Here is a 20,658-nt window from a genome sequence, read left to right on the forward strand (position 1 = left end):
TTTCCTTTTGAAGCTGGACTTCACATGGTTTATAAGGTTGGGATCACTACCAGTAAGAATAAGATCATCAACATAAAGAACAAGGATGATAAGAGAGTTGCCCACTTTCTTGGTGTAGACAGTATTGTCAGAATGACACCTAGAAAAGCCAGATTCTAAAAGAAAGCTATCCATTTTGGCATACCAAGCCCGAGGAGCTTGCTTGAGACCATAAAGAGATTTCTTAAGTCGACATACAAGGCTGGAGTCTGTTTGGATGAAGCCAATGGGTTGTTCCATATAGATTTCTTCATGCAAGTCCCCATGCAAGAAGGCAGATTTAACATCCATCTGATGGACTTCCCATTTTAAAGAGGCAGCAAGGGAAAGAACAAGGCGGATAGAGTTCATTTTGGCAACAAGGGAGGAGGTTTCAGTGTAGTCAATGCCTTCAACCTGTGAAAAGCCCTTAGCAACAAGACGAGCTTTATGTTTATCAACTTTCCCATCTGGTCCATACTTGGTTCTGTAAACCCATTTACATCTAACAAGTTTGCGTCCCTTTGGTAGAGGAACAAGATCCCATGTATCATTTGTCAACAATGAATGATATTCTTCATTCATAGCTGCTTCCCAATGTGGATGGCCTGAAGCTTCTGCAAAAGTGTCAGGATCATGATTTACTGGAGCTTGAGCCAGTAAAGAAGAGGCTCTTTCAAACTGAAAACGTGTATGTCGCTGATCTGTAGGATCACCGGCAAGATCACCTGCTGCATCCCGAGTAGCACGGACCCATCTTGGAAGTTGAGGATCCTGAGAAGGTGGGGGAGGATTATCATCCTCACTTTCATCATCTGAAGAAGAAATGTTTTCAAAAGTAGAAGAGATAGGAAGAGGTGGCACATCCGTCGGACTAGGCTCGCAGGCCGATTTATTTTCATCAAATTTTACATCTCTTCTAATGATAACATTTTTGGACTTGAATGGAATAAGTCTATAACCTTTTACATCTTCAGAATATCCAACAAAAGTACATTTCTCACTCTTAGGTTCTAAAGCTTTATGCTTTTCATCTGGAATATGGGCCCATGCTTCACTTCCAAAAACACGAAAGTGACTTACATCTGGTTTAATGGAACTCCAAGCTTCTTCTGGAGTGATATTCTTTAGAACCTTAGTAGGAGTGCGATTGATTATATAATTTGCACAATTAATTGCTTCGGCCCAAAAGCTAAGACTGAGTCCTTTAGATTGCAGCATACAATTAGCCATTTCCTTTAAGGTGCGATTTTTCCTTTCAGCTACACCATTTTGTTGTGGAGTGTATGGAACAGTATGTTGCATTTGAATTCCATTTTCGGTGCAAAAGTTGATGAATGTGTTTTTAACATATTCTCCACCATTATCAGTTCTTAGCTTAAGAATTTGATGTCCAGATTGTTTTTCAACAAAGGCTTTGAAGGCCAAAAATGTGTTAAATACTTCGCTCTTGAGTTTTAAGAAGTGTACCCAAGTGCGTCTGGAGAAATCATCAATGAAAGTTAAGAAATACTTGCAGCCAGAGAATGAAGCAACAGGAAGTGGACCACATAAATCACTGTGCACAAGTTGTAAAGGGGCTGAGGCGTGCCAAGAGGCACGTTTGTCAAAACTGTCCCGATGATGTTTTCCGAGTACACATCCGGAACAAACACCATCTCTGCAAGATACCATAGGAAGACCTGTCACCATATTTTCTTTACATAGATGCTGAAGGGAGCGATAGTTTAAGTGACCAAATCGCTCATGCCAAAGTTTGCTCACTTCATCATTATGAGCAACAAATACTGAGGGAAGATTTGATGACCCAAAGTTGTGAAACTTATACAACCTTGTGGAATCATCAGCAATACCAGTAGCTAGAATCTGTTTAGGATCTCTTAGATCCTTGATTACAACATCATGAGGTGAAAATTCAACAATTTTACCTTCACCTGAATGAGTTATCTGATATACAGATAGAAGGTTACAGGATAAGGTTGGAACACATAATACATCATTAAACTGACCATTGTCTAGATGAACAGTTCAAGTCCCTACAACATTAAGAGATCTATCATCACCAACATATATATTTTTGGTGTTACAATCATTTAAAGAAGAAAACATGGCTTGGTTTTTGGCCATGTGACAAGAGGCTCCAGAATCAATGAGCCACTCATGAGAAGGAGAAGAAGAAGATACATTTAATGCATAACCAGACTGAGATGATTGACAACGACATGCAGAAAGTGCCATTCCGAAAGTTGAAGTTGAAGTATGCTCCACATGGATGTTATGTTTCTTCATTGCGGCTTCCAAGGCTTCCATCTTCTTAAAGCATTTAGATTCTAAGTGGCCATCTCGATTACAAAAGTTACAATTTCTATCAGTCTTCTTCCATTTGTTTTTATTGGTCTTATCATTTTGCTGAAATGATCTTTCATTTTGAGGCTGAGTTTGCTTAGGACCCTTGTTTGGTTTAGGACCATTCTTTTTAGGATATGACTTCTTAGGATTCTTTGAATTTGGTTGCTGCTGGGCGGCTAACGCTTTCTTGGAAGAGTTTCCAAGATTAAGAAGACCAAGATGTAAGAGTTTTCTTGTTCTCTTATTAAGGAATCACAAAAGGAGTCAAAGGAAGGGGCCTTGTAGTCTTTCCTTGACAAATGAAAGCTTCCCTTGTAGAATGGAAAGTGGAAACAAATACAGAGTAGGCTGGTCCCAACTTAGTAAGGATGGAATTAATAAGGTTACCATCTTCTTTCTTAACCTTAACACCTTCCAAGAGATATCTAAGGGTCTTGAATTTGGACAAGAAATCTTCAATGCAAGAAAAATTATTAGGATCCACAGTAAGCAACTCATTTTCAAGTTGATGGGCTATAATTTCATTTTTAATCCCAAAAACTTTAGCGATTTTTGCCAATGCTTCATGAGGAGTCTCAAGTTCTGCATAATGGAATCTAAGATCAGGAGAAATAGACATCCCTATCAAACCACGTGCTTGATCTTGTCTATTTTCCCATTTTGCAGCCTTGTCTTCATCTTTTGGTTTCTTCTCTTGGTCTGTGGCTATTCTGTAGAGACCTTTACTTCTAAGTAAATCTTCCATGTAGGCTATCCATTGGAAGTAGTTAGTACTGTCAAGAATGACTTGGCATGGACTTTCCATTTTTTTTTAAAAACTGAAGCTGAAGATGCTGAAAGCAAGTGTTCCAATGGATAGATCTCGAAAAATTAGGCTGTTTTAAAAAAAACGGCTCTGAAAAAGGCTTCCGGATGAAGAAGTTATGGCTTTTTGAAAAAAAATTGTTGAAGTTGCCGGCAAAGTGCGCGAATGTGCGGGAATGAAAAAATCTGCCCCCACAAAATGGAGACTTGAACCCAAGACCTCTACTCTCTTAAAATAGCTTTGAACCAATTGATCTATACAAAAAATTTGAGAGAGAAAGAGAGGGGGGGGGGCCTTGGTTTGCGTGCTTGCCTTGAGAAAGCTCTTTTTCCCTACAAAACACAAAACACAAAACCCAACACGAATATGCAAAGAAAAAACGAACCTTGCAGCTCGAAGTTAGCTTTAGCAAAAAAACTAGATATTTAAAAAAAATGAACCTTGCGGCTCAAAGTTAGCTTTAGCCGAAAAACTAAATATTTTTCTCAATGTTTCTGATTTTCCGAGATCACACTAAGGTGCAGGGAAAAGAGCATACGCATGAGAAAAAATCCTTCCTTTCTGTTTCTGATTTGCCCAGATCGCACAGAGTCGCAGGGCAAAGAGCATAGGCAGAAATGAAAGGTATAGATCCAATTAAAAAAAAGGGGTTAAATAAACCGAAACCGAAATAAGCAGAGAGAAAATAACAGTAAACTACAAAAACACTGTATACCTCCCGATCTGAAAAATGACGCAGCTAGGGCTACCGGAAACCTTTTCGCGTGAAACGAAAGGGGTTCCTCACTGGAACAGATGCTCCGAACGCAACAGAGCAGTCCTCTCAGCCCGAAAGCAGTCAGAAACAGCAGATCTAGGAAACGACAGCCGCATGCAGTTCTACCGGCTTCAGATTTGGATCACCAACGGACGCGGCCCTCAAATAGCTCTGATACCATGTAGGAATTTACAGGGTAAGTTCCTCAGAAAGAACACCAAAAGGATACCGCTCACAACCAGATCACAGATCAATACACTAGTATTTTTGACGTGGTTAAAACTTAAAACCCTCAAAGAGGGAAACAGTCCACGGCCTGCGCCAACGTGGCTACTACAGGCAATTTATTAATCAAAGAATGAAAATTTACATAAGCTTCTCTCATGCACGGATTACCCGAACAATGACCCTCCATGCGCTTTAAATAGAACTCATGGACCAATCGGGTGTCAAGCCACGGATCAAGTGTCGGTAATACCGAGGAGAGAGTGAACCGTCGGATCACTACATATCGTGACCGTCGGATTGTAAGTTACAAAATGTACAACGGTAAAGAAACACTCTTTACCTAACTCTATACTAGACCAAGTTGAACTTAACTATTTCCTATGTGTCGGAATATCCTAAAACACGTTCTAAACGCAATTTTTTTTCAATGAAACAGAATTTTTTAGTGTGGCGGCCTAATGATCAAGCCTATGGCCCTAGTATTGATATGCAATTCAAGGTAATGTTAAATTCTTAAAGTAAAAGTGGCATTCTCCATCCTTTTACTTAAAATTTTAACATTACAATGAAATGACTCAGGATGTTTGAGAATGGTTCCGACCTCATTGGATTGAATATGCAGAAAGTAGAACTTTAGATCTCACTCAAAATCTAGCAAACTTATCTTTTTTCAGTATTTCAAGATTGGGGGGATTGCAATGTTTCCATTGGATTTTGTCATGTACTTGGATATGGAACTCGTCAAGAGCACCAATCCCTCTAAGCACCTTGATGCTAGTGACATTGGTTGTCAAAATCCTCTATCATGACCCTACTAAAAATGTACCCATCACTCAAACAAAATATTGACTTGACATGCTACGTTTTTTCTATCTTATGTTAATGCTTAGAGGGTGATATTAATGACAAATATCCCAACATAGGCAATTATTTTGATGATATGTAGGTATTTGTTATAACATGATACTTTTGGATGATAGAGGCCATCTAGATCATGTTTGTTGATGTATTTTCGGTTCAGAGATGGATTGCACTCGATTCTATTTTGGTTATGTGCACCCTTACATGCTATATAAATCAAAACTTCTAACTTGTGGATCTGTGGTTGACGAAGATTGTAGCTACTAGACTATTGATGTTATATGGTCTAATCCATGTTTTTATGCTTTTCATAACTAATTTATCATTCTACATGCTTTCTCAGAAATTAGACATTTCTCGTGGCGGAAAGAGGCCTAAGCATTAACAATAGATAATAGATTTACTTGTCTTTTCTAGTTTCTAGTAGTTTTTATAACGGTTGACTCTTTCATATTTATTATGATATTTTTTGTAGACAATATATGACAATTTAAGTATGAAGTTTGGCAATTATGATGTTTCGTGAAAGTTGAAAGTTGAAACATTTCATTTCATGTTAGATATTCTTTGTTATCGTTTGGTTACTTGGTAATGGTAATGGTAATGGTTACAATTACAAGTTACAACTTTAGTGATCAATGATAACAAATGTTATATATTGAATTTTGAAAACTTGAAACTTTAAGATTGATGAGTCATGAGACTTGATATGTTGTATGTTACTAGCTTGTGGACGTGGTTGATGAGGATTATGACTTATAGATGATTGATGTCATATGGTTCAATCCATGTTTTTATGTTTTTTTATATCTAGTTCATAATTATACATGCTTTTGTTGACATATATGTATCAAAATATATCTTGTATAAAAATTCACTCCCGATTTGCTCCCAAACCGGGAGTTTTTGAAAATGTCACTCCCCGCTCCCGCTCCCAAGTAACCTTGGTTCAAGGTAAACTCCCCCAAAGCAAAAAATTAGATTAAAATTGCTTTGTAAAATATTGTAATTTCATAGTAAATCTGGGTCGTTCATTAGGTGGAAGATCCTATGGTAGAAGTTATGTTAATTTCTAAGTTGCATTGAAATGGATACGGAGTGTGAAACGGATATGGAAAATTTTCAAAAATCTGGATATGATACGGCAGGGAACGGCACATTATATATATATATATATATAATAAAAAATTCTTATTACCATTCATATTTTAGAATCTAGATTAGATCTAAAGACCAAAAATACATAATCAATTATCATCTATGATCTATCATGATTCATCATCATCAATTCAACATAAACATTGTCATCATCATTAACGATTATTATAACATTCATGATTCAACATATCATCAAGTTTTTTTTTCAAATTTCAATCATCAAGTTATCAACATGACAAGTTACACCATCACTACCAAAATTAATAATGCATACTAATTACTACATCGTACAAAGTACAAAATGAACTATGACTGGCAGTCTGCTATCATTATTCATAAGGTTGTTCAAAAGTATAAAAGTTAAAACACCATCATAAATTACATTTACATATCATCAAATATGTCTTCATTCATGCCACTAGAAGGTTCCACATCCTCTCTAGAAGTGGGACTGGGAACATTGCTGCCATGTCCACTTGAAGATCCACCTATTGGTGACTCCGCATCAAACAAATTCATATGAGACATGGCATTCAATGTCATATCCAAGTCAGGCAACTCTAGTTCCACGTCCTATAATTTGGTGGGCCCAAATTTGTATTCATCTCTCTTGTGTGACAGAAGGCGAAGGTTTGAACGAACATACACTAGCTCCTCAGCCTTCTTAGAGCCAATCTATTTCGCCTCACTGAATGGATGAAACCATATGTACTCGAGTTCCTTTCTGCTGAAGAGGAACTAGCAACCTGTGACAAGATCTTGATGGCCAATTTTTGGATATGTGGAAGTGCCCCACCATATAAGTTCCACCACTCAATTGGACTTAACCTGGTCTTGTCCTGCATACACTCAATATCACAACCCCAACCCTCTAATCCCACAAAATGAGAAAACTGTGCACGAATCTGAAGCCCAATTTCGAGATCTACAAAAAGCTTTCTAAAAGCATTTTTAAATTCTTCTGTGACTTCTATGTCGTTGTTTGGTGTGGTTCTTTTTGGATCACTTAGCAACTCTGTAGCATAGTATTTTGGATTCACTGCATAGGCTAAAAGGTGCAATGGGGTGGTCATCTTGTTCCACTTTTTGGTCAATATATCTTTTACTTCTCTGTAAAAGAATTCATCTAGGTCATTCTCCTTGGCATTTATAACCAACCTTATCTTCTCTATCATGGAATCAATGCCCTCATACATCTCTTCCAAATTAGGCATATTTGTGTCAAACATACGGAGCAAATCCACAATTGGCTTAGTAAATGCCAAGAGGTACTCCACCTTATCCCACCATTCATCATCAACAACCAACCGTTTCCTTGCTTGTGCTCTATCAGATTGGGATTGCCTCCATTGATTCCAAAGAGAATTGCATACCATTGATTGTAATGCATCTTTCACCTGCATAAAGCCTTGTTAAGACTATGATGTGAAAAGCAAATCGAGTTTTGGCAACTTGCAGGTGCCAAATTCCCAATGTTTCAAATTTCAACAAATTAAAAATCATCTTTTGATTAAATAACTATTATGATTCACGAATCATGACATTTGAGAATCCAATTTAGATATTTGAATTTAGAGTCAGAAATTAGAATTTATGAAATAAAATTTCAAGTATAGGTACCTTAAGGATCTCCAACTTAGCAAATTCCCTTTAGATGCCTTGGGACATGTGGTGGTTTGTGTAAAAGGCTTTAATTTCTTTTTGCCTTTTCAAAAATAACTCGTATCCACTCAATTTGCTTCCCCATCTTCCTCAACATGAGGTTCAATGAATGTACAGCACAAGGGGTCCAAAAGATGTGCTGATATTTGCCTTCAATAATTAGACCTGCTGCTCTACACACCATTGCATTGTCAGTTATTATCTGGACAACATTTTCAAGCCCCACCAATTCATTTGCTTCAATCAAGATGTTAGCAATGCATTGAGAATCTTTCGTCTGCCCCTCACAATCCACTGCCTTCAAAAACATTGCCCCCTTGTGGGCTCTGAGCAATCACATTAAGCAAAGGCCTATTTCTTTGATCTTTCCATCCATCAGAAATGATGGACACCCCTAAAATGAGCCATGAATGACAAATGGGGCCTAATTTAGCCCCCAAATCTAACTTTTCAGCACTCAATAATGTGGTGCGTACCTTCTCATATCCAAGGCTTTGTTTGAGGCTTCATTCACTATTTTTATCATCTTTGCCCAGTAAGGAGATCGCACAAGGTTAAAGGGAAGACCATTTGCATAAATGCATTGGGCTATAGCTACATCTGTTATCTCTCGAGCGTCATTATTAAAACTCTTTTCAAGCGGTCCCAAATTTGACCGCTTTGAACAAACAATTCCATGAGAATGAAGTGGAGGCTTTGATGAAGATGCTCCCAACCTTGTTGGGTGTTTTAAATGGGAGGCAGGATTTGCCTCATTTGCTTTAGCATCTACCTTGCCTTGTTCTCTCTAATATTTTGCAAGTTTTTCCTTGCTTAAACCATTTCCATCTGCCCCATTCTCTTTAGGTGGGCCACCGCATATTTGAATCCCATTGCCTTTTAACCCAAGCAAATGTTCTTTAACCCATGTGTATGATCCCTTATACTCCTTTTTACACTCACTGCAAACCCATGCCAATGATCCCCCTCCTTGGATCTTCCCAACAATAGTTACATATTTCCAAAGTGGTGACTTTGGATCAACTTTAGGGGCAGATTCAGTTTCCTGTTCCGCTGTCTCTGCCTCACGAATGTATGAACATGAAGTTTCCATGAATGATGATGATGATGTAAATGAAACTGCAAAATAAAATTGACAAATATGTTTTATTTCAAAACAAGTAAAGAACTTACAAGCCTTGAAAAAAAATCATTATTAAAAGTTAAAACTAAAAGTTTGGTAAGAATCAGATGCTCCAATAAAAAGGTCACAAGTGACAAGAGGTCTTAACTATTAGGACTCGAGACTCAAGAGTCAAAAGACTACTTATTGCATTAGAAACAGAACCAAGTGAGCTATGTAACTGTAACATGGTTGTTCACTTGTCAAAACTCAAAAGGTGAACAATCTAGAAATTCTAATCAAGTTCAAAACTTCAATCTATTAATTCAAACTTTGAAAATTCCATGGAAGATAAATCATAACAGTCCACCAGTTCTAACTTCTAGAGCACGTGGAAACACTAAACAACTAAGCTAGTGATGGACCTACCTAAGGAAGCAGCAGACAAACTTACAAAGCCACTAGTCAACATGCTTTCTGCTAAATAAATAAACCATGAAAAAAATTGCAATAGTGAAGCATGGCTTTGTGTTCATTTGTGATTATTAATTTAACTAATTTTGTTTTATTAAAAATGTAGCTCTCTGCAACTAAACAATTTTTTTGTAATATCCCTTTATGTGAAAACAGTGAACACTTGTCTTACCGAATTTTGGGCTTAAGGCTTTATCAAACCGCTAGGGCATTCAGCAGTGTGTGAATTCTTATAACAGGAATAATGCACAAAATAATATAAAAATTGAAAGAATGTATGACATCCAACAACTGCCACTTTATTAATCTCACGGATTACGGTTATTAACGGGAACCTGGCAACATGATTACGAAACTCAGAATTTCAAAAACGGTAACTTTGTAATTGTAAGTGGATGGAATTTATGATTTATCATTTCTAACCTTCTCTAACGGATAAGCGAGCAATCGATGACCCAAGCTCGACCAACGAAAATTTGAAAACTCGATGACCCCTGAACAAAAACAGCCACACAGAAAGCTCGAGCGCTGACCCTCAAACGACGAAAACTCCAACGCGTGGCCACTAGCAACCGTCGATGACTCCTCAAGCTCAAACTCCACTTCCAGGCTCCAATGCACAATGCAGTCGTCCACGTTTGGAAAGAAAAATGTTAAAAGGTGAAAAGAAAAATGTTAAATGGACAACACGAAGGTAAAATCGTGAACGGTGAATTCCTAAAGTGAATACTAATAGCCACCCAAATTTTGAAGTGTAACTGCAAACGTGATTTTCATTTTTTTTTAATGTTCTCGACGATCAAAAGATTGATCTGTTTCCGGAAATTTGGATATGGATCACGATTTTATCGGATCCATATCCAAATTTCCAGAAACAGACCAAAATCTGCTAAAAACCCCAAAACGCGGAAAAAAACGGTGATCACAGAAATGGGAATTAAAAAACGGCAAAACTACGTATTTCATACATTTCTAACCCATTTCGTACGAGATTCCGTTTCGGATTTGGCGAACGGCATTTCCAAGTCCTCCCCTAGGCATTTCTGACAACTTAGGTTAATTTAGGGATTTTTGCACTAGAAGGAAGCAAACTTCTATGGCACTCATTTCAACAAAGGTAGAGTATATTCCAACAAGTATAGTAAGTTGTGAGGCCATTTGGTTTTGCAAGCTACCTGTAGGGTGGTTTGACCAAGAGTTGGATCCTATGGTGATACATTGTGATAATCATAGTTGTATCAAACTCTCTATGAATTTAGTGTTCCATCACAAGTCCAAGCACATATAGATCAAGTACCACTTCATTCGAGACAAAATTCAAAAGGGAGTTTTGAAGATCTATGTAATGTCCCTTAATAGTAAATAATAAATAATAAGTAGTAATAATAATAATAATAATAATAAATAATAAATAATATAATATAATATTAAAATTCAAAAAAATAAATAATAAACAATAATAAAAAATAGTAATAGTAAATAAATAATAACTCATAATAAATAACAATACTAAAGCTCTAAATAAATAAAAATAAAAATAAACAGAAAAATAGTAAAAAAAGAAATAAAACAAGAAAGCAGTAAAAATCAGTGCTATCAAAAAGTAAAAACAAAAGAAATAAAACAAGAAAGCAGTAAAGTTGCATGTGGACACATGGAGTGTGTGCATGTGGTTCCCCTTCCAATGTTTGCTCTATTTAATAGATGGTGAGGAAGATGAGAGGCATTCCATCATTCCATGATTCCATCCTCCATTCTCTTGGGAGAATAATGTTATGAGACAAAGGATTCCCTGGCAATAGTACGTTGATTGAGGGCTCGGGGGTGGCCATTTGTAATATGATTTTGTGCAATTGAGCCTACGGTTGGGTGGAGAGTCGTACCCAAGACTTTGTTGCAGTTAGCAGAATTCAATTAGCGTTCAACCCCGAAATCACAAGTAAGAAACATCATCGCCACAGGTAAGTGGTCTCTACTCATATTTCTGTAATTTGATGTTAATTAGTTGATAAATTGCGTGTTGATTATAAATCGCATTATTAATCTAATTAATTACATGTTTTTATTTCGAGGCTGTTACAATCTAGTAAATCTCCATAGATCAAGAAGTTGCAAATATTTTGACCAAGCCCTTTGTCAAAGGGAAGTTTGAGTTCTTCATAGACAAACTTGGATCGGTGCATAATTCTTTCCTTGCTAAGAGGGAGCGTTGATTATTGTAGCTCACACAAAAACCTCTACATAGGTTGTGTCAAATGTGCATGAAGTCGTCTAAAGTCCTTTCTATTTTGTAATTCACTTTATGTAAATTTGAAGGTTGATAAATGTGGTTTTGTTTATATTTTAGCGTCAGAAGGTCTTCCACCTAGGCTCGGTGTCTTAGCATATGCAAGTGAAGTCCTTTTTAGGTTGTTGTTCGAGAGGAGCAACTAATGTGATCTCCTTCCTAAGTTTAACTTAGGAAAAGTACCTTCATCAATTAAAATGATTAATGTAGGCTTGGGCTAATTTTTTATCCAAGGATAAATATTTAATTATTCAAGTGACTTAGATCTAATCTCCACCTTTGATTTAAGTGAGTTAGGATTTAACCCTAGCCCTCAATCACTTTTGAGATTAGGGATTTAGCCTTGAAGAATTATAAAAGAATCCTAAGGGAGAGGATAAAGACGCATTGCATATTGCAACTACTCAAGTGAGAGTGAGAAAATTCAGAGAAAGATTTTCTGAATTGAGGATTTTTTATGAGTGAATCACAAGGCTATGGAAAGGATAAAATACAGCAGGAGAAGATTTTCAGCAGCAAGAAAACTAGCAGGGAACCCACACTTGTGAATCCAGGAGGGCCGCGTAGCTAAGGGAGCCACACATGTGAAGCAGCTGGCAAATTGGAGTGCACATGGTACAGAAAGACACTGAATTAGGACCGCATGGGTGATTGGGAGGCTAGAATTCTTGCTAGAAAATTCTCCAGGTTTTGCTGTAATTTCTTTGTATTTTTATAGGCTTCCCTAGTTAGGGAGGGCGGTGATTTCTCTAAGTTAATTGAATCTGATGAAAAGTTGGCGAGAAGAATTGTGTTATTCTATTTGATTTTCTAGATTATTTTCTATTTTTTTTTGCGTGGCAAAATTGCTGTTAAAAGTGCCAAATATTGTTTTTTGTAATTTTCATAAATTAAAATTCACAACAGAAAATTATTTACTGGTAAAAGAAAAATTTCGGGCATAAAATAATTACATGAAATGGTAAATCTGATTGGCACTTAGAAAAATAACATTGTCTTGCCATGTAGTTGTGTATGTGCTAAGGAGGCCCTGCCAGTGTTCATGCTAGCATGTTGAGGATCTTTGGTAGAGTTACCAGCTTTCCTTGGAAGTGATTCCTAGCTAGGAAATGGTGGCTAGGTTTTCATATAGTTCTCATACATAGATTTGGAAAGCCTGGCTTGTATCAGCTTTGTCATAAAATTCTGGAATGTGCTTGTATTTCATCCTTTATATATAAAATGAAGTTTCCAGCTGTCCAATGTTTGTATACATGCTGATTTTATATTCAGATTCTGTTATCCTCATCATTGAGTAGAATTCCACCCTTGTTGTTCACAAATGGTTTGACATAAAATATAGCTGCATTGGTTGAGTGATTTATACACGTTTGGAAGGAAAAGGAGTACCTTTACTGCTGTAATGAAATATTTCAAATCTGCGGTATGCCTTGAAAAGTATGCCCTAAGGACTGTAACATTGTGGCATTCAAAATACATTCATATGGTATTTACTCTCTTGGGCTGCCTAATGAAATTGAATGAAGAGAAGTGAGCCATTAATTCTGTAATTTAATATTCCTGATCAGCCCTGTGGCTGAAAGTTCACAGGGATTAAATCCGGGAAACCTGATGTATATGAGGTGAAATTTCAGAATTACATTAACTGCCCAATTCTCCAAATTTCTGTAATAATTGCTGTTGTAACCCGAATCTGAAAATGGAACCAAAACTCTGCACCTGATGACACTGGTTTGACTGTGATTGGCTGCACCCATGAAAAGATATTATAGCTGCAAAGAGAGTTCCAAATCTGCAACCAATTGATATGAGCACAAAAATTTGAAGCTTGTCGAAGAGCATGGATCTAGCAGAGGGTAAGGAGGAGACCCTCTAAGGATGCTAGATCAAGAGCCTTGATCCTCAGAACCCTGGCAATGTAAGAACTAGCAAAGGTGTGGGACAGAAAACCTAGAGGTGACTAGATCTAGAGGTTGAAATTGTTCAACTCTTATACCAATTCATACAGACATGATTCCAACAATGTGAATACATAAAAAAGCAAATGTGCAAGCATTAGAGAGATGACTGCCAGAACTGTACCTATATGATTATATCTCTACACATTTGTACTAAGAAATATATGCAAAGTACAAAATTGTGGGGAGAGTGATCAAAGTATCCATCTCTTGACTAAATTACAATAAAGTGCATGAATGATCAATTTAGATTAAGTCACCCACTCCTCATCTTTCAAACTGAATGATGACTCGTGATATTTTGTTTAGCATCCATAAGTCATTGATCTTATGGGACATATAACAAGTAATTACAACCAATGTCACTTTTTCAAATAGACTTCCGGAAAATGTGTATGAAGCATAGATATGAAATGAATTGAAAAAGTAAAACAAATAGCAGAAAAGCATAATCATGAAAAGATGATATATCTCAGTCAATTTTGTTATGCGTGTATCAGTGTTATCAGAACCAGATTGGAACTGGTGGAACCGGCTGGTGAGGCCATTTTTGGCCCAAAACCAGTCCGAGCCAGAATAGGCAGGTCCAGTACCGAACCAGCCTATTTCACCGAACCAGTCGGTTCAGGACCGGTTCTGTGCAATTTGTACCTATGCAGGCCAGCGTAAAAAAATTGCCTTCTTTTATTTTTTTATTTTTTCAGTTGGTTGGCCCACTTCTAATTTTCCCCTAGGCTAGCCTAATATTCAATACTATGGCCCTCAAATAATCAAGCCTATGGCCCTAGTATTGCTATGCAATTCACAGTGATGTTAAATTCTTTCATCTTCATCATTTTATTTAAATTTTTAACATTACCATGAAATCGCCGAGGATGTTTGAGAGTGGTTCCAACCTCATTCGATTTCATATGGAGAAAGTAGAATTTTAGATTTCACTCAAAATCCAACATACTTAACAGTTTTTAGGATTCCAAGATTGGGAGGATTGCAACATTTCCATTGGATTTTGTCATGTACGAGGGTATACAACTATATTTAATAAAGAGCACCAAGCCCTCTATGTACTTTGATATTAGTGGCATTGGTTGTCGAACTCCTCTATCATGACTCTACTAAAAATGTACCCATCAATCAAACAAAAACTTGACATGACATGCTACATTTTTCTCTATCTTATTTTAATGCCTAAATGGTTATATTGATGACAAATACCCCAATATAGGCAATAATTTTGATGATATGTAGGCATTTGTTGTAGAATGATTTTTTTTGGATGCTAAAAGCCATCTAGAGCCTATTTGTTGATGTATTTTCAGTTCATATATGGATTGCACTTGATGCTATTTTGGTTATGTGCACCCTTACATGCTATGTAAATCACAACTTCGGAATATTTGTGTATAAATCATTTGGATTCATATGGATGCATATGAATATATATGTTTTTCTTTAAAATGTGAATATTTTATGTGTTTTTGGTAAACCAGTTTTTCACCAGTTCAGGTCCGGTTCTGACCAGTTCCCGGTCCACAAGGTTTTTCGGTTCGATCACTGGTTTGGTTCTGATAACATTGGCGTGTATAGCATCAAAAATAATGTCTATGCTAGAAAAAGGAATTACCTCAAACAACTCTCCATTTTTACGTAATATATCCTTTGGCTTCTGAAAAGTGATGTAAGTCTTCTCTCTTGGGTATGGCATTCTTTGTTCTGTATCGAGAATACTTTGACTATTAGGTGTGAAACTCTTCATTTCTGATTCCATTGACTTAATTCTAGAAGTATTTTCCTTGTTACTTTCTTTATCTCTCTGCTTTTCTATGATGCTATGCTCAATAATGTCCTTGACCTTTAAATCTTTAGCACTCTGAGTGATGTAACCAATGTCTCCATGGTTTCTGTGTTCAAATTCTGTAAACCCTTCAGATGTAAGAATTGAGCAAACCACGTTATGAAATACCAAAATCTGACAAAGTTGTTCAAGGCATTCATCCTTCTTGTTTTCAACTGTCAGTAAAGTGTCAACTCCTTGATGTACAAAAGAATTATTGTCCTTTTCAAGTTCCAAACAACTGTGCCTATCAGGAGTACAGGATACGAAAGCACTTCCTTGAGTTTCTTTTTTCACAAAAGAGTCCATTGACCATAGCCAAATCAAAATAGGGTTTTGAGGCAGTGTGTTTAAGCTTTGCCTCAAGTGCCATGTAAACTGTCTTTTTAGGCCAGCAGAAATGATGGCTAAGGCATTCAACAGTGATCTTTCCAAATGTTCCAGATTCATCCCACCTATCACCAATTCTGTCTCTGCCTTCCCAAAAGAATCACCTGAAGAATATGAATAGACAGATAACTCCTTTTTGACAAAAGATAAAAGATGATCCCAGAGACAAACTCCAACAAGCCGCCACTTGTCATCTGCTGGAATTAATTGCATGCTGTATTTGTTGTTCGTACCATTTGTTTGCTCAGGGTCAACATTGAAAGTTTTAGCTGTGTTATATCCCATTGCATTTTTCTGTGTTGGATCTACAAGGGAAAACAACTGCTTATACCATGCCTTCATATCAAATTCTCCTGAAGAACTATCTATATCAGCCAACCTAGTCGATTTGATCATCGTAAGTAGTGCCCTTGCATCCCTTTTTAACCAGGTAACAGAAACACATATACTCAACATCAAAAGATCAAGAACCTTGAAAAGTTTTTGTTGCTTCCAATCTGAATGACACTCTTCAGGGGTCATGAAATATGCTAAGAGTTTCAAGTCAAAAGAAAAGTACACCATCTCCATAAGATTCATATACCATTGATGGCAATCAGATTCACCAAGAGACACAGATTCCCCGTCTCTTGGTGTACCCCAAAAATATGATGCACCTTTCAAAGTAGACATATTATAACCACAAGACAGAACAACACGAGCAAGCACATAGCAAGTTTCTTTTATATCTTTTTGCAGGAGTTCAGTAGCAGCAGGAAATGTAGGAGTCTTGAAAACCTGAAGCCTCTCTTGTAAAACCTCTGGATGAAAAGCGGCATGTAATAGATGATGCCAGAGAAAGAGCCGTCCATATTGGTAAGCAAAGTTAGAAAGCTGTTAAAAGGACCAAAGTACAAAATCATTATTTTCATGCCTATATTCAAAAATTAGGAATTGTAAGACAACAAAGCAACAAGAAGAGCACAGACTGAAAATGAATTGCTATGATATACAACACCGTGAGATTATGAACTAGCACACTTTTAAGACCAAGAAGCATACCGCATGAAGAGCATCAGAAGCTTGTATAAAATACTTCTGCTCAAGTATAGAAAGACATGACCTTAATTTTTTATCTGATTTCTCCACTTGCAGACTGTAATGAGACTTTTCATCATTTTCATCACATGTTGCAGTCATTAATTTGTAGGACACTCGTTGCATGTAACCCCAGTGTGGATGCTCAATTATGACCTTTGAGATAAATTGCATTGCTAAGTTTAGCTTAGACATGCTTTCCAGCTTGCCAGCTAGGCTTCCTGATATCCAATTATTTTTCATATTTGTTGTTGCATTATACGCAGATTGTCCAAACAAATCCCCATGACTTCCTGGAAGTGACTGCCCTTCTAACCCTGCTTTCATGAGGACATTTGCAGAAGATGAAAGGCACTCGAGGGCTTCCAGCTTGAACCAAAGATGAAATCAAGTGAGAACAATTTAGCAAAGAGATTACTCAAAAGTATACTATGGAGCAAACATCAAAATAAGCTTTTATATTGATAAGATATAAAGAACTCTAATATTAATATAATGGGATTCAATTATCTGTCAGATCTTAATCAACAAAGACGAAAAAAACATTCTTTTCCAGAAGCTAAACCATATTGCTTTAGAAAGACAAACATGCACATGAGAAGAAGTTCACAGGAAATCAATTATGACGTATGTCGTATGATTAAGAAGGATTCACAGCATATCCTGCTGCCATGAACAACGTTTGTCGTCAATGTTTCAGCATGTCTATGAAAATTAAGTATACACAATACACAATCTAGAGTAAATTATATACTAGACAAATGGCAATCACTACATTTAATAAATTTGTATCCAGCAACAGAAATTGCTCGTGTTTAATAATTCACAAACTCATGAACTTATGAAATCCACATCCCAGAAGAATATTGGAATACTAGAAAAGTCAGATGACATAATAAATTCCAACTGAGCTTCTAGGTCAATGAAGAACCTGACAAACTTACTGGAAGTCCAGACCTCTTCAAGGCATTCGATGTCTTAATAGTAGCCCACCTTGCTAAAAAAACGGCCTTACTATCCCCTATCCTTGTCTTGAAGCTGTTCTTCATAGCTAGCATTGCACAGTACTGCCCAGTATTAGAGTCTAAGCATGCTACATCAAGAATATCAGCTAAATCTGAAGAAGGATCCTCCATCTGCACTCTTCGTTCTGTACTCATGGATGCAGTGAATGGTTGAATCAACTGCTGAAAAGATCTGACACTATTTCCCAGTACCCACTTCAAAAACATTTAATCAACAATAGAGAGTATCATATATCCAACTTAGAAAATAAGGAAATTCAGCTAAGAAAACTAAAACCAGTAAAAAACCATCTTCTATTATTAAGTGCAGTAGCAGAATTGTTGAGTACCTGCAACAAGCTTATAAGCCAATAGTCTTTCTTTTCTTCCGCACAAGGAAGAATGTGCTTCAATATAAGTTCCTTCGCCAGTGGGCCATTCGAACCCTCTACAAGACGACAGATAACGAGTGCAAGTTGCTCATCCCCCAAATCTTTTGCACAAACAGAAACAGCAGAACCAGGATCATCACCAAGCAAGAAAAAAGCTACTGCCAGCTCAAACTGGTGCCTTCCCTTTAGGACATAGGCATTCTTCAAAGCAGCAGCTTTATTTTTCTCCTCCTGGAATGTCCAAAATGATCAGGAGTATTTAAGCATTAAACACAACTGAAAATTTAAGTGAACAAACAGTCAGACTCACTGCATATATCATTATATGACATTAAACATGAGCACAATGAATGTAATTCAACCTCAGAAAATGCAAGAGTTCACGTGAAAATTAAATGACATGAAATATTTATTGATGCTTATTAAATTATTAATAAACAAAAACTGATAATGGGATTATCTTGAAATAGATATTGATAGAACCCAATACAACAAAGAATGCCAAGCATCTTCTATATAAAGTGACGGAGGAGAAACATGACCAAAAGCTACAACAGCTAAATAGTTAAAAATAGAATCAAGAATCAAGGAAGTGGACTGGATGAGGTTACTCAGCAATAGCCCCCAAATCATTCCACTGTTGAGTTGATCAATGCAATCTCAGGATCATGTAGATGCTTCCAAATGGGATCTCCGGCCCACTAAAAGTAGAAAGTCATGAATCTATCACTATATCTGCTCGCAATCTCTATCAAGAGGATGCTCTTCCTACACTAAATGATCACTCAAATAAAAAGAGCAGCATGCCTTCAATCATCATAATGGATCAAGATTGGTTGACACTAAGACCTGCAAGTCCTTGACCAACATGAACTCAAAAAGCTGAACATCTAAATATGACTTTAATTCCATATGGCAAAGGTCACAAGTTTAGTGGCCTCTGGGGAGGCAATGATCCATCTCTCAATTAACCCAAGGAAATCTCAAACCATAAGGTAAATTTAACTCAGTGATAATAACCCCATTATCCATCTTGAGATATATTAATAGAAAGATCTTAAGGCAAGAGAGGCTCAAGGGGATTGGCCTGTGTGACTTACAAATAGGCCTTGTAAACTCCTAGAGGTCACCAGGGGACAATCCAAATCCCACAAGAAGCAATGCAGACAACCTTGAATCTCATAGTATGTGAGACACTTGAAGACAAAGTCTTCCATAGACTCAATCTCCTACATATGACATGGAGGACAAATTCTATCACCTTGGGATGTGGTGGTCTATCTCAACCCTTAAGTGATGTAAGAAAACCCACAATTGGGAAGTGGGATCTTAAGGTCATGAACACAGTGGTCAAGATTTGCCAAAGTTTTACCGTGGGGGAACAACATTAACCTTTACACGTGTCAAGTCCTATGACAAAGTGTAGCTCCCAAGTCCCCAAGTAAAGGTAGGTGATGTGATGGAAAATTATGAAAAGAGAAAGGAAAGTGTCTAGGCACCACAACAACGCTCAGAGTAAGGGTTGTCACTCTAATCCTTACTCACTCCATTTAGACTCTCTCCTAGACAAGTCAAGGGGGGTAGTCCCTAAGGTAAATGGATGAGGTGGAACACAGGCTCTAGGAGATTTTAAGTGATCCAAAATGGAACTTGTATAAAAACCTCTAAGTCTAAAGTCTTCATTAATTAATAGCACAAATGAAAGAATGGCAAAAAAACCCGAAAATCCAAAGGAAAGCAGAGGCACAGCAGGAATGCACCAGGACCGTTGGATCCACGGGATCAACAGATGAGATCAAATCACATCGGAGCAGGCCATCGGAGTGTATCGGAGGCAGCCTTATGGGAATTGCGATCGCGATCTAGCGACACAATGTGGACCGTTGATTGAGCCCACAAATCAATGGCGAAGATTACAATATCGCATCGCAAATTTCCAAAGGGAGGACTTACCACAGGCCCAGAGACTCAGCGATATGCGATTGCAACTTATCACATCGCAACAATGCAAAGGGGTGATGTCGATAGGTCGCAAGTAATACGATTGCGATTGCGATGGGTCGATGGTGCCGCTTGGCGATCGGCGAGTGGACTAGAGGAACAACATAGAAACCCGCAACCCCGCGATATGCGATACGCCGATATCGGCGATCGGCGAAAGAATGGGATGGGAACCAAATACAAAGGCCCATTGACATGCGACTTGCGATTGAGATCAAGGCGCACCCGACAAGGTTTATAAGTGCGGCAACATAAACTTTTAAATCCAATATGAAGCGTTTGTCGGGTTTTTCAATGTTTT

General features: G+C 37.3%; 1 protein-coding gene across 3 annotated transcripts in view; it reads right to left on the reverse strand.

Moving 5' to 3' along the window:
• The window catches only part of LOC149156812 (transducin family protein / WD-40 repeat family protein), a 440,547-nt gene that overhangs the window by 242,327 nt on the left and 177,562 nt on the right, over nucleotides 1–20,658 (reverse strand). For all 3 annotated transcript variants that reach the window (XM_089438622.1, XM_089438623.1, XM_089438624.1), the window contains exons 6-9: nucleotides 18,315–18,587; nucleotides 17,905–18,180; nucleotides 16,925–17,329; nucleotides 15,284–16,756 (exon numbers count right to left, since the gene is read on the reverse strand). In XM_089438622.1, the coding sequence (XP_089294748.1) occupies nucleotides 15,284–16,756; nucleotides 16,925–17,329; nucleotides 17,905–18,180; nucleotides 18,315–18,587 (2,427 nt within the window). The remainder of the gene's footprint in view (nucleotides 1–15,283; nucleotides 16,757–16,924; nucleotides 17,330–17,904; nucleotides 18,181–18,314; nucleotides 18,588–20,658) is intronic.

Source organism: Pinus tabuliformis, chromosome 9 (genome assembly GCF_031772625.1).
Source record: "Pinus tabuliformis cultivar Carrire ecotype Pingquan chromosome 9, CPIR1, whole genome shotgun sequence".
NCBI classification, from domain to species: domain Eukaryota; kingdom Viridiplantae; phylum Streptophyta; class Pinopsida; order Pinales; family Pinaceae; genus Pinus; species Pinus tabuliformis.